Source organism: Leptonotus elevatus, chromosome 9 (genome assembly GCF_054856555.1).
Source record: "Leptonotus elevatus isolate MCC_2025b chromosome 9, RoL_Lele_1.0, whole genome shotgun sequence".
In the NCBI taxonomy this organism is placed as follows: domain Eukaryota; kingdom Metazoa; phylum Chordata; class Actinopteri; order Syngnathiformes; family Syngnathidae; genus Leptonotus; species Leptonotus elevatus.
Window position 1 is genome coordinate 1,288,294 of NC_141247.1, and position 12,466 is coordinate 1,300,759.

The 12,466-nt window shown below is 41.0% G+C and overlaps 1 protein-coding gene across 1 annotated transcript in view; it reads left to right on the plus strand.

The window, feature by feature from the left end:
- Positions 1-9,469: 9,469 nt before the first annotated feature.
- Positions 9,470-12,466, plus strand: part of nkx1-2b (NK1 homeobox 2b) — a 55,667-nt gene continuing 52,670 nt past the window's right edge. Inside the window, exons 1-2 of the mRNA XM_086085655.1 lie at positions 9,470-9,766; positions 10,963-11,170. Coding sequence (XP_085941781.1) covers positions 9,470-9,766; positions 10,963-11,170 — 505 coding nt within the window. The remainder of the gene's footprint in view (positions 9,767-10,962; positions 11,171-12,466) is intronic.

Below are 12,466 nucleotides of genomic sequence, written 5' to 3' on the forward strand. Positions count from 1 at the left end.
TGCATATGAACAGTATTTGCTAAACATGCATCGGGAGCATGGTATTTTGCGGGGGAGGGTGTAACCCAGTAGAAAAAAAACGTCATATTTCTCTATTTAAATGCTCCACTTTATTTGAAAAAATCATTTATTTTGGTAAGCAGAGTAGTGCATCTTCTCTGTCTTGATTTCCTTTTGGGAACATCATTTAAGTTACAACGACTTTCTAATTGGTCGATGATAATAGACCCCGCCTTCTCAAGACGCCCTCTCAAGTGCTGCTTCTTTTTTTGTTCTTATCCGCTTGGATGCCCAACTAATAGGCTGTGTAACGATTCCTTATGACTGCTAATGATTAAACCGTCGTCTCAGTGAGTTAAATGCTTATTGAAGTCGATGTAAATGTGACAACTATTCAAATGCTAATTGGGAAATGTTTTATTTATTTTAAATTAGAATCCCAGCGTGAACTGAGGGTCCCTGACTATCTGACCGTGTTCATGATCAAACCGTCGTCTTGGTGAGTCGGCATGTGCTTACTACGTACTATGGCGGAAGGAAAGCTAATGCTAAGCTAGTGCTAAGCTAATTCCGGCCGCGAGTGCCATTATACTGCTTATTTTAAGGGAGAAATTTGATTGTACTTGTTTTAAGGTATTTCTAAAGCAAGATATAGGTCCACAAACAAATATGTCACTATATTTTGGGAAAATTATATGACATTTGGATGTAAAATTCTCATTTTGATGTAACGTAAGGTTTAAGTGAAATCCTGAATTTACTCAACCATCTGTTGTGTTCTACAATATATTTTAAATTAGAATCCCAGCGTGAACTGAGGGTCCCTGACTATCCGACCGTGTTCATGCTCAAACCGTCGTCTTGGTGAGTCGGCATGTGCTTACTACGTACTATGGCGGAAAGAAAGCTAATGCTAAGCTAGTGCTAAGCTAATTCTGGCCGCGAGTGGCATTATACTGCTTATTTTAAGGGAGAAATTTGATTGTACTTGTTTTAAGGTATTTCTAAAGCAAGATATAGGTCCACAAACAAATATGTCACTATATTTTGGGGAAATTATATGACATTTGGATGTAAAATTCTCATTTTGATGTAACGTAAGGTTTAAGTGAAATCCTGAATTTACTCAACCATCTGTTGTGTTCTACAATTATTTTCTTATTGAAATGATGGATAAATGTTAATCATAAAATATATGGTTATTAAGAATTAAAGATGGAGAGTTATTGTTATTGTATGGGTTGAAAACTATTTCATGTGTAACAATATTATTGGTAGGTTAGAGACCGACCTCTGCAGAAACGTTTAAATCGCGTTTTAAGACTAATTTCTATACTGTTGCATTTGGCTGAATTATGTGTACCTGGAGACTGCCGCTGCTTTCTTTCCCTCTCTTCTCCAAGGCTTGGAGAGGGATTTGGGTGTTAATAACGGATTTAGATGCTGCATTACGGGTTCTGTGCTGGTTGACAGGAATGTGATCCGGGGAGGACCATCACCTTGAAGTTGCCGTTATGGAGATAGCTGCTTTGACCAACCGGGCTGGATTTGGATGAGGACCCACTTCTCTGACATCTTTTTGCTGTGCTTTAATTTTTTCAATGGACTTTTGCACTATTCTAGTTAATAATGTTAAGTATCACAAACTAATGTAAATTTTTGCCCATTCGGCATCCATTGCAGCCTGATCATCCTGGAAGGGGGATTACCACATTTGAGGTCCCTTTTCAAGGTTTTTTTTTTTTTTTTTTATGGAGCTCAGTATTGTTCATTCGGTAATGTCATCATCATTGCTCTTTTTTTTATTTTTATTTTGTATGTGGGTGAGTATGTGTATGTGCGTGTGAGTGTGTGTGTATTTGTTAGTTCACCAAAAACCTATTTAAAAAAATCCCATACCGTTCACCTAAACCGAACACCGCCGTCAGGAGACCCGAGGGGACCCGAGAGGACCAAAGAAAACCAAGGAAGGTGAAATCCAGCACCGACCAGACACCACCCACCGGGCCACCAGCCAGAGTTCTTCACCAACCCCAGAAACATCTAAATTCCAACAAATCCAAAAAATCAGGGAGACCTCAAGAGACCAAAGGAGAGACTGAGGAAAGGAAGGAAGGACAAACAAAGCAGAGTGAGATCCACAGACACCAGCCTCCACCGATTCAATGACCTGAGGAAGAAGCAGATTGTGTCTGAGTTTCGATAGATGCTGGTGTGGTGGATCTGGCATGCATGAAAATCTCCACCAAAGAGGGGAGCCGTCGACCCCTGCCAGGACAGAGCAAGCGCAACACCTCAGGGCCCCCCAGGCCGCGGCAGCGCCAAAGGACGACCCCCGGGCCCCGCTAGGGCCACCGGCTGGAGAGGAAACCCAGGAGCAGGAGCCCCCCCGCCCCCCCCCCCCCCCCCCATACCCCAAAACGACCCGCGCCCCCAACCCAACGCAGCAGAACGGGGCACTGCAGGCCCGCCAGGCACCCCACCGGTCCACAGGCCCCGCTCTGCAGCACTGCTCTATACTGCGGTCCCCAACCGATGGCACCCCCCCCCCGACACCCCCCCCCCAGTTGTGTGGTGCATTAAAATTGGAAGGGGGTTGTAGGGCGAAGACGGTGTTTCCACCCTACCACAGCCCCCCCCCCCCCTCCCAAAGTGTGTTATGTGCCCTATATGTCTATAAAAGTGTATTGTGCAAACCGAGTGCAGTGAGTTAAGAGGAGTGACCAGCGGAGCGGGCCCCCCCCCCCAACCGGGCGGGGGCAGGAGGCGCACCCGCCCACCAAACCCCCGGAGCGCCGAGACCCGGGCCACGGATGGAGCCCCCGGCCCAGAGGAGGAGAAGGAAGGCGTACAGGGGAGGGAGAAGGGAGGGGGGAAGGAGACGACAAGAAGGGCAAGGGGCAGCGGCAGGGTGACGAGGGAGAAGGGACAGGGAGGCGGAGGACGGGCGGGGAGAGGCGAGGAGGTAGAGGCAGCAAGGGGGAGGAAGGGGGAGAGGAGAGGGAACCACGGGGCACCCCGGCGGCCCACAGGCCCCGAACCGCGTCGCCGGGCACAGAGCGACGGACCGCGCCGGAGCGGCGCCGCCCCGGACACCAGGGAGAGCCCCGCAACGCAGCACCCCCCAAGAGACCCAGGAAACAGCCAAGACGCAGCCGCCACCCAGCAGCCAACAGAGGGGCAGACCCGCCCAGCCAGGGGGGGACAGCACCTATAGAATTAACCCACTGGCATGCAGTGAATCCGAATATTAACCCTTAGTGCCCATTGGAGGTGAATCTGCTCGATCCTGTTGGCAGCAGCTGGGTTCCTGACTATAAAAACACAACCATTAGTTACAAATTGCCAAATACAGAAACATCAATGTAAGTTATCACGATGCGGTGGCTCTCGCTAACAGGCAGAATTAAGTAACCAGGTTTAGGTTAAAAAATTCTATATACGTAGACCATGTTTCTTCAAATTTTGATATTTGGTTTTTATTTGAGGCAGATATTTTTTCCATTAAAATGAGATTTATGAGGAGGTTAGACCATTGCTCGATATTCAGAGTTTGTTTATTTTTCCAGTTAACAAGAATTGTTTTTTTGCGATAGTAAGGGCTACAAGTGTAGATTGAAATTGTTTATGTGGTAAGTCAGTTGTTAAGTCACCTAGCAAAAACAAGTTTGGAGAGAACGGTATCCTACAGTCCAAGACAGCGGAAAGTTTTTCTAAGACTTTAGTCCAGAAATACATAACCGGAGTACATAACCATAAAGCATGAAAATAAGTGTCTGTAGTGTTTTGTAAACACTGGAGACAAATGTCGGAGTCCCATTTTCTCTAATTTTTTGCCAGTTCGGGTTTTTTGAGTTTTTCCTTGCCCTCTTGTGGTTCGATTAGTCGATTTGTCAACTGTGGGCATATGAAGCCCTTTGGGACTCTTGTGTTATTAAGAGCTATATAAATAAACTTGACTTGACTTGAAAACATGCATGTATAAGACTTATCTAGTGTAATTTGGATGCAGAATGTCAGAAATTGAGAACTACTGTTAAGCTATAGCTACTGATGAGGTAAAATTGATGACACTAGACTTGTTTAGTTGTATACAATAAAAGAAATTATTGTTATGCAGGCTATGTTTTTTAACCTGGTATTGATCAAAGAAGATTCGAGATTGGATGAATTCTCCTTCAATTGAGATGGCGGGCCTGTGCCCAGAACAACTGTGACATTCTTCTCTACTCTCTTTGACCATCAGTGGTAACAACACTACCACCACCAGAAGATTTCAGGACTACATAGAATAACACTGACTGACTTGAACACTAAACATTACTGAGCTCAGTAGAACTTGTTTTTTTTTTTTTATTGAAAATTGTTTTATATTACATATTTAGATGCTAGCCGGTACATTGTAAATAGTGTTGTTTTGTTTTATTTTGTACATTTAATTTAGTTCTTGTTGCTAATTTTTGCCTCCAGCTATTTCTTTTGCACACTCACCATTACCCCTATTGTAACCTTCGGGAATCTAGACTCTGGTCCAACTTACTTGATTCCTAAATAACATTATTCTTGAGTAGTCGGGGGTTACAGGAGCATTTTGATCTTTTTTTTGTCAATGGGTGCAAGCAGCTACTCATTGGAGAAATAAATTTTTTCCTAGTTCTAATAAAAGGCACTTCATCTCATTGTAGTCACTAGTATCCGATTAGGCAGCACAAGCTGCAACTGTGATTGTAGTAATTAAGAATCTTTACAGTCTGCAATTAATTTAATAAAGAGGAGGCTACAATGAGCTCATTAACCTTAATGAGAATTATTAGTCACTATACAGACACTGGCTCACTTGCTGCCTAACTCACTCTCTAGGCGTACATGTTATGTTTGTCTCGGGTGGTAAAGGGAGGGCAATTACTCGTAACTATGATTCAGTTACAACCGCAGACAAGTAGGCATACACACAAACACGTGCACAAAATGTTTAAAACACTTAATGCTGCTAGGGTGTGAGTATACATTGCTCACAAGTTTTTGGTTAATGGTTGGAAATTATACCACCCAAAGCTATTAATTTTTTTACCAAAGTTCTCTCAAAAGCAATTGTAGACAACTTACTACACTGTAAAAAATTATAACCCCGCCTAACTAAAAATGATGTCCAGATATCACATCTAAAAAAAATTACTTCACAGAAAATAAATAGAGTGACTTCGTATGACCTGATTATTTCATGTTGATGTTAACAATAATTCTTTACTTGAACCAACTTTAATTTTTTGCAGTTTACATCTTCGGGCCAGTAAGTTATTCAAGGAAGATGAGCTTCAGTGTGCAGGATTCGTGCGCTTCTGCATGACGCGCTCCAAAACGATGTGACGTCCTCCCTCAACATTAGAACAGCACCGTAGATAAATACAGACTGATAGATCTCTATGTTTTCATAATATTAAGGGGGGACAGACTAACAGACGGCTCATGTATCTAAAAAACATAATGTGACTCCTTTTAATTTTATTTTAATTTTATTTCATTTTGACATCGTTGTATCATTTCTATCTATCTATCTATCTATCTATCTATCTATCTATCTATCTATCTATCTATCTATCTATCTATCTATCTATCTATCTATCTATCTATCTATCTATCTATCTATCTATCTATCTATCTATCTATCTATCTATCTACTGTATCTGTCGGTGTTTAAAGAAGCCATACAACTTCCAGGTCAAAGCAGAATATATTTTCAAAAGGCATCTGTGGTGACTACAGCTATCTAACTGGCTGATCAGATCTCAGTGTTCCATTCAATTCAACTTTTAATTTCTTCCTCCTGAGGTTCATTGAGCATGTCAATTAGGCTACATAGACGTGACGTGTATGAGGGAAGCTGTGTGATAGGAAAAACGTCGCATCAACTTTTTTTCTTGTCAATGGTATACAGTAAATGTGTGGTCATGTCCTTCATCAGCTCAGCTCACCCCCTCCGTTCTGTGGTTAAAAGTCACTGGAATGTTAAGATCCTAGCATTAGAATAAACACGTCATGTGTTAAATCAAAATCCAATTCTGTGGTCTATTACTTTCTGGCATAATAATGACTGCCAAGGATTAGGAATCAATATTTCACTGCAGCAGGGACATTACCAGCTTTATTCGTCCGTAATTGAGTTTTGGGGAGAGGCCTTGCTCTGGAATCAGCATTAAAGATAAGGGCTCTTCTCACGGGGATGCACAAATAAACCTCTCGAGGCAACACATCAGCTACACATCATTTAAAATTGCTCATCAATAAACATTGCAAAGCACTTGATAATTCTACTAGGCAACAACTAACACCAATTCTAGCTGACTGTGACATATCTAGCTGACTGTGACACTTAGAGCTGATCGCGATTTGCAATCACAACCACTAACCATTTCTCCTCATTTTTTCATCCATCCATCCATTTTCTTAACCGCTTATTCCTCACACAGGTCACGGCTCATTTCTTCACTGTGTAATTAATTGTCTTGTTTATGAAATCTAGAGTATACAACGGTGTATTAGGGGTAAAAATATATATTTTTTTAGGGTGGGAGCAATATTCCAAGGAAAAATGTGCGAGAAAAAAAACTCAAAAACTTACGAGTAATACACGTAGCGTAACTATAGTCTAATGTTAGGATTTATTGGTGGTTAATCGAACATTGTTTATAAAACAAAAAGGCAGGATGGAGACGGATTAATTTTTTATTTAAACTTTACTCGTCATACACGGCAGCTAGAGCGACAAAATCAGAATTGATCTTTTTATTATATAATGTGTTGATATATTAACTTGATGAACAATGGTTTGCGTGTTCATATAAGTTTCACAAGCAGATAACTTGACTGCATTTATGCGTCGGGCAAAGTGCATTTAGAGTTGGTTTGCTTGCACCTGATGAATACTTTCTATGTGGGACAGCAAGGTGTATTGTGAATGTGGACGGACCCGTCGGCATGGGCAGCCGTGCCCCCCCCTCGCCTTGCCAACTATCTATTCTTCCTATCAGTCACGTAAACTTGCGTCAATGCGTCTTCTGTTTCAAGTAAAGCATGGCGTGCCAGCCAACCACATACCTCCTTTCAAATTTGGCTTTGACTGACAGCTAAAGCTACCCAATGACAATCTGGATCGGGGGTGGGGGTGTGGGGGATCCGGGGAGACGCGCGCTCTGGAGACGTGCATCAGACAAATCTACTTCACTTCTAATTCTAATCACTTGCATTTGGTACAGGTTGGCATGAGTTTGCTTCCCCGCCTGGGAGACCATATAGACTATATGCCATGGAGGAGGCGGGACCTCCGACTTGCGGGTTTTCACCCATGAACTTTGTTTCCGTTTCCATTTTGCGACGTGTAGGCCGTGTCCCAGTACTTGCGTTTCCACCTTTGTGCCCCTGGGTTGCGCATTCCTGTCAACGGGTGCGAGGCTGCGAGTGTGTAGTGTCTGTCTCAGTGTCTGAAGCACTTCAGATAGCCGAGACGCCCTCCCGCAGATGAGTGGGAGAGCGCAGTTGGGGGGCGCAGGGGTGGGGGTGCGAGTGTTGGAAGGCTGCTGGCCGGAAACGGCGCTGATGTGTAAAACCCGGAAGTCGGAAGTCCGTGGCATCTACCCCATATGTGTTTGAGTGCACCCAAAAAATAATAAAAATACAAATCTACTTCCGGGTTAACGAGCAGCGCACGCGCCCGCTGTTCCAATGACCGTGCACTGAGCATGTCATGCCGCTGTCTTTTTGTGCATTAAAACAAGTAATGCAAAGCAACGTATTGTAATGGGAGCCACCAAACGCCAAACTTGATCCAGGCCGACAACAACGCTGGGAATCCTGAGTCCACTTGTTACAACGTTCACATGTAACTGGCAAACTTATTTTAATCAGTCAAGCCCCGCAACACCTGCATGGTCAAATTGTATAATAATGCGTTAACAGACCCACGCAGGCACACAAACAACAACTTATATTGGAGCATAAAATTATTTATTACTAAGCACAGTTGCAGTACAATGTGAGTTGAATTCAGTTTTTTTTATTGCCAAGTTTGTTAATGTTGATAACTGTTATTAAGTTCTAAAAAAATGTTTAAAGCACTTCACACATCCTTTTGCATTTATATTTTGCTTAGTTTTTACTGACCCCATATATCGTTATTGTATATTATCGACATATCTCAACTCAACTTTATTTATAAAGCACTTTAAAAGCATCCATAGCTGCATACAACAAGCTGTATATGGAATATGAATCAGTCTTGCAGTAGAGACAAGTCAAAGAAAATAACACAAGATAAAATGTATTATGATAAATATCATTAGCAGGTAAGTATACAAAGGCAAATAAAATTCATATTAACAAATAATAACAGGATGTAGGGAAGTGAATAAGTATATAAAATAAGTATCAATAAAAAAACACAAAATACAGAAGGCACCCTAAAACACTGAAACTATGTGAAGTCCCTTGCTTAGTCAAAGGCCACAGAACAGAGATGTCTGGCAAAAATATTGAGAAATGAAATTTTGTCTATATCGTACATCCTTAAATCTAAAAAGCAAATGAAGGCAACTACTAGCCAATCCCAGATAGAAGGGGCTGGGTCACAGAGTCATTCATTCAGACATAGTTGTTAACACAAATGGCGAGCAGTTTTGTTGCAAATGAACTTTTGAGTTGAATAAATCCAAACAGAACTACACTTTTTTTGTTTGTTTGTCTTTTAGATTTCAGAATGAAATGGTGCTTTTAAGTGACAAAAAAAAATTCTGAGCACTTTTACAGTTGTTACAACACCACTATTCAGCCCAAAAAACATTAGATTTAGGTTGAAGAAGTGTGCCCCCACACCCCCTTCTAATTTCTTTCTGAATACGGGTCTGAGTGTGGAGGACCCAGAAAAAAATTAGTCAGTGGCCGCGCTCGTGCTGTGCATAGCTATAGGAAAGCCCTATTTAACTTCACATGGAAGGTGGGGAAGAATTATTGGGGGGGCGGGCCAGCCCCCCCCCCCCCCCCCGCCCCCCTCCCTCGAATGTTGTCAGGCTCCTGGGGCAAGGAGAAGACAGCAACAGACCGATCGCACAGAGATCGAGGTCGCTGTGAACAAACGTTAGTGCGATGTTTTGTCGAGCAATAACAGATTAGATAAGTGCTGCGCAACGGGCAATGACAGGAGGTGCGGAAGACAAGACGACAAAACCGGAACCTCGCGTGCGAAACCAGTAATTCAAGCCACTCACATAATCCTATGGAAAATTTGAACAGTCTGAAAACTCTGGATGTTGAGTGGACTAATCAAACCTCCTTTGGTGGGAGAGTAGCTAATTGGCTACTTTGATATGAATAACATAAAGTTGATTTTGTACTGCTTGGTCTGAGCTACTTCTGCTTTTCAACGCTCTTGATTTTTTTTTTATCTGGATTTTAAATATATGGCACGGGAAGACTAGTCATGAACCGGGACATAGTGGTACAGGGATCTGGGGGCGATGGTGTCCAGACCCTGATAAATCGAGGGGGAGCCGTAGCAGGATTTCAGGCTGCAGTGACAAGAGAAGAACCATTGCCGAGCTTTAACGAGGAAGGAGTCCAACCCAAAGGCAGCCCGGATCATTTGGACACACAGAATGGAACAGCTGCGGGTGAAAAACGGATGTTCTCCAGCGGACTGTCCGGGATCAGAGAGTGTCATGCACAGAACCACTCGGAACCTCCACCGACAAACCCGTTGCTCGTCCCACCACAGCAGGTAGAGAGAGGAGCGTTTCCTTAAATATATATATAGTAAAATAATGATTTCCATCGAAATAATTCGATTTAGAATTTATTTGGAATATGCAACGGCATAAGTTAATATCCTTGCAGACACGATAAGTGCACAGCCAGGACTGAAAAATGGGGATTGATATTTACATGCAAAAATCTAGTTACGGTGTTTTTCACATCAGAAAATTAATTATTGTAAACATTTGTACTTATAGTTTCTGAGTGCATCAACCTTTACTAAGATTTTTCAAGTAAATATAACTCCCCATTTTTTCAGCGTAATGTGACGAAATATAAATAAATATAAATACATATAAAATAAAATACTGACAAAATATGCTATTAAAAATAATTTAAAATCTTCCTTGGAACCTTGACATAAACTTGGCTAAAATTATTGAAAACTGTAATAAATGTAATAAATTCATGTACGTTGCGATACAAGAAACTTGGTAGATCCTTAAAAACGGTGACATATTCGTCATTATTTCGGTTACTCTTCACATTGACACGTTGGCCGAATTGACACATTTTTTCCCCTAATTACCATGATGGTACTCCATAATTACCATGATGGTACTTGGAAATTCTAATGGTATCACTTACGCTCCCGTCTTCGTGTGTGTGTGGGTGTACGTTTTAGTCTCGTTATGATTTTTTTTTTTTACCGGTTTAATTAACCAACTTAATTTCCAATTTAATAAATTCAAAATACAATATTAAAACATTATTTTTAATGTACGAGAGTGTTTTGTAAATGTATTGTAAAACGTTGAAGGTCAATATGTTTTTGGACATGATACTCGGAACACAGACATAATTCAAGTGTGCAACATGACAAACCGCATTCTGTGAGAAATATTTTTAAAGTTTCTATCTATCTATCTTTTTTGTTTATCGTGTGTATTTATTTTTGTATGTTTCAGAAAAATGATACAACAGCATCAAGACAAAAATCGCCGATAAAACATTTTTATGTCGTGAGTTAAGAAGATGGATGGATGGATAATCTTAATTGTTACCATATTTAATTTGTTTAAAATGAGCTTGTCGTTGTTGCACTTTTGTATGTTGTCCGACAAACTCTCCTGTGCGTTCTCATTAACCTCAAGCGTTTTTCAATCTAAAATGTCAAACTGGCGCACAGTTGATTGATTTATTTGGAATGTGCTTTTCCAGGGTCCCACCGGTCATCGGACTACCTCATTCTCAGTCTTGGACATTCTAGACCCCAACAAGTTCACCAGCAGTCGGAGACTCCAGCAACAGCATCCGGATGAGCACAGCTTGGGTGCGCAAGGTGGAGCCATCAGTGGGCCCACTGGTGAATGCGAAGCGGGCGTGGAGCACAATAATGACACGTATGGCGCACAGGAATACCACAGCAGTAAGACATTTCACGTTATTAATTTACAAATCTTATAATAATATTATTTGACATGTTTTACGTTTTGCTTGTTCATTTCATTTCAAAAACATGTACAGATCAGTTTAAAAAGGCAATCAATCATTATCTATGTTTAATATTTAAAAAACGCACACAACTATTGTATTTTACCTTCTTTATCTTGTAATTAACATTTTACCTATCTGAATTGATTTATCAAAAGATTCCAAGGAATAATATAATTACTGACGCCATTTTAAATAGTCTATTTCCAATGAGGTTTTCTGAACAATATGAATGTGTATAGCTTTTGGGCCAATTTGTTTGGTATTAAATAATAAAAGGCACTATACATAATGTACAAAAATGAAATATTTTCTTGTCTGGCTACTAACCATAATTGTCGACATTTCACTATTTCCTTTAATCCGCTTGACATGCAGACTATAGTTAAGGTTTTTAATTTGAACGTAGGCTATATGCCAAAAAGTGAAAAGATCCTCATATAATTTATAGCCTAAAACATATTATCATGTTATTTTACGTTTATAATATCATTACTAAATGCTTCATTATCTCTTTACACCAGGAAATGCAACGATTAGTTTATTTTACAGACAATTGTGACACCATATAGGCCTACTATATTTCGTTTATTTGCAGGGTGCTGTACGATCAAAACGTGCAACGTTTGGTCAGCTCAGAACATCGTACTGTTTTGTGTTGTCGGGTCGGTTGAATTTCATTTCAAGTAGCTCACTTGTGTGAGGCCTGTAGCAGACTCACACACTGCGACGGAGGAAATTACTTTTCAAAATGTATTTATTTATTTATTTTAATGCCTAAATAATAAATATCAGTAATATGGCCGTCGTTTGCACCGCAGCCTTCCAATTTTATTCCGTATGCTCGGGCCTATCTCGGAGTGTGTCATACCGCTTGGCTTTGTCAAGACAGGCCGCAATGTGGCCTTAATGACAGATTTCGAACAGCTGTCAACAGGTTCTTATAATCATTACTGTACTATCAAGGCGACAGGCCTCATGTATTAAAGTTGTCATCAGGGTTTCTAGTAAGTAGATATCTGAGGAAATAAACCTTTTCCTATTATGCTAGAGTGCGTAAGCGCGCACGTGTGCTAGCGTGAGTGCGTGCAAGTGCAACGATGTTATATTAGATGGATGTTACTATTTCACTCTAAATCAAATCTAAATAATTTCAGTGGGGATGGCGACGTTCAAGTAAGATGGAAATAATAAACGTATGTCATCAGCAAATCTGCACTCAGAATTACTC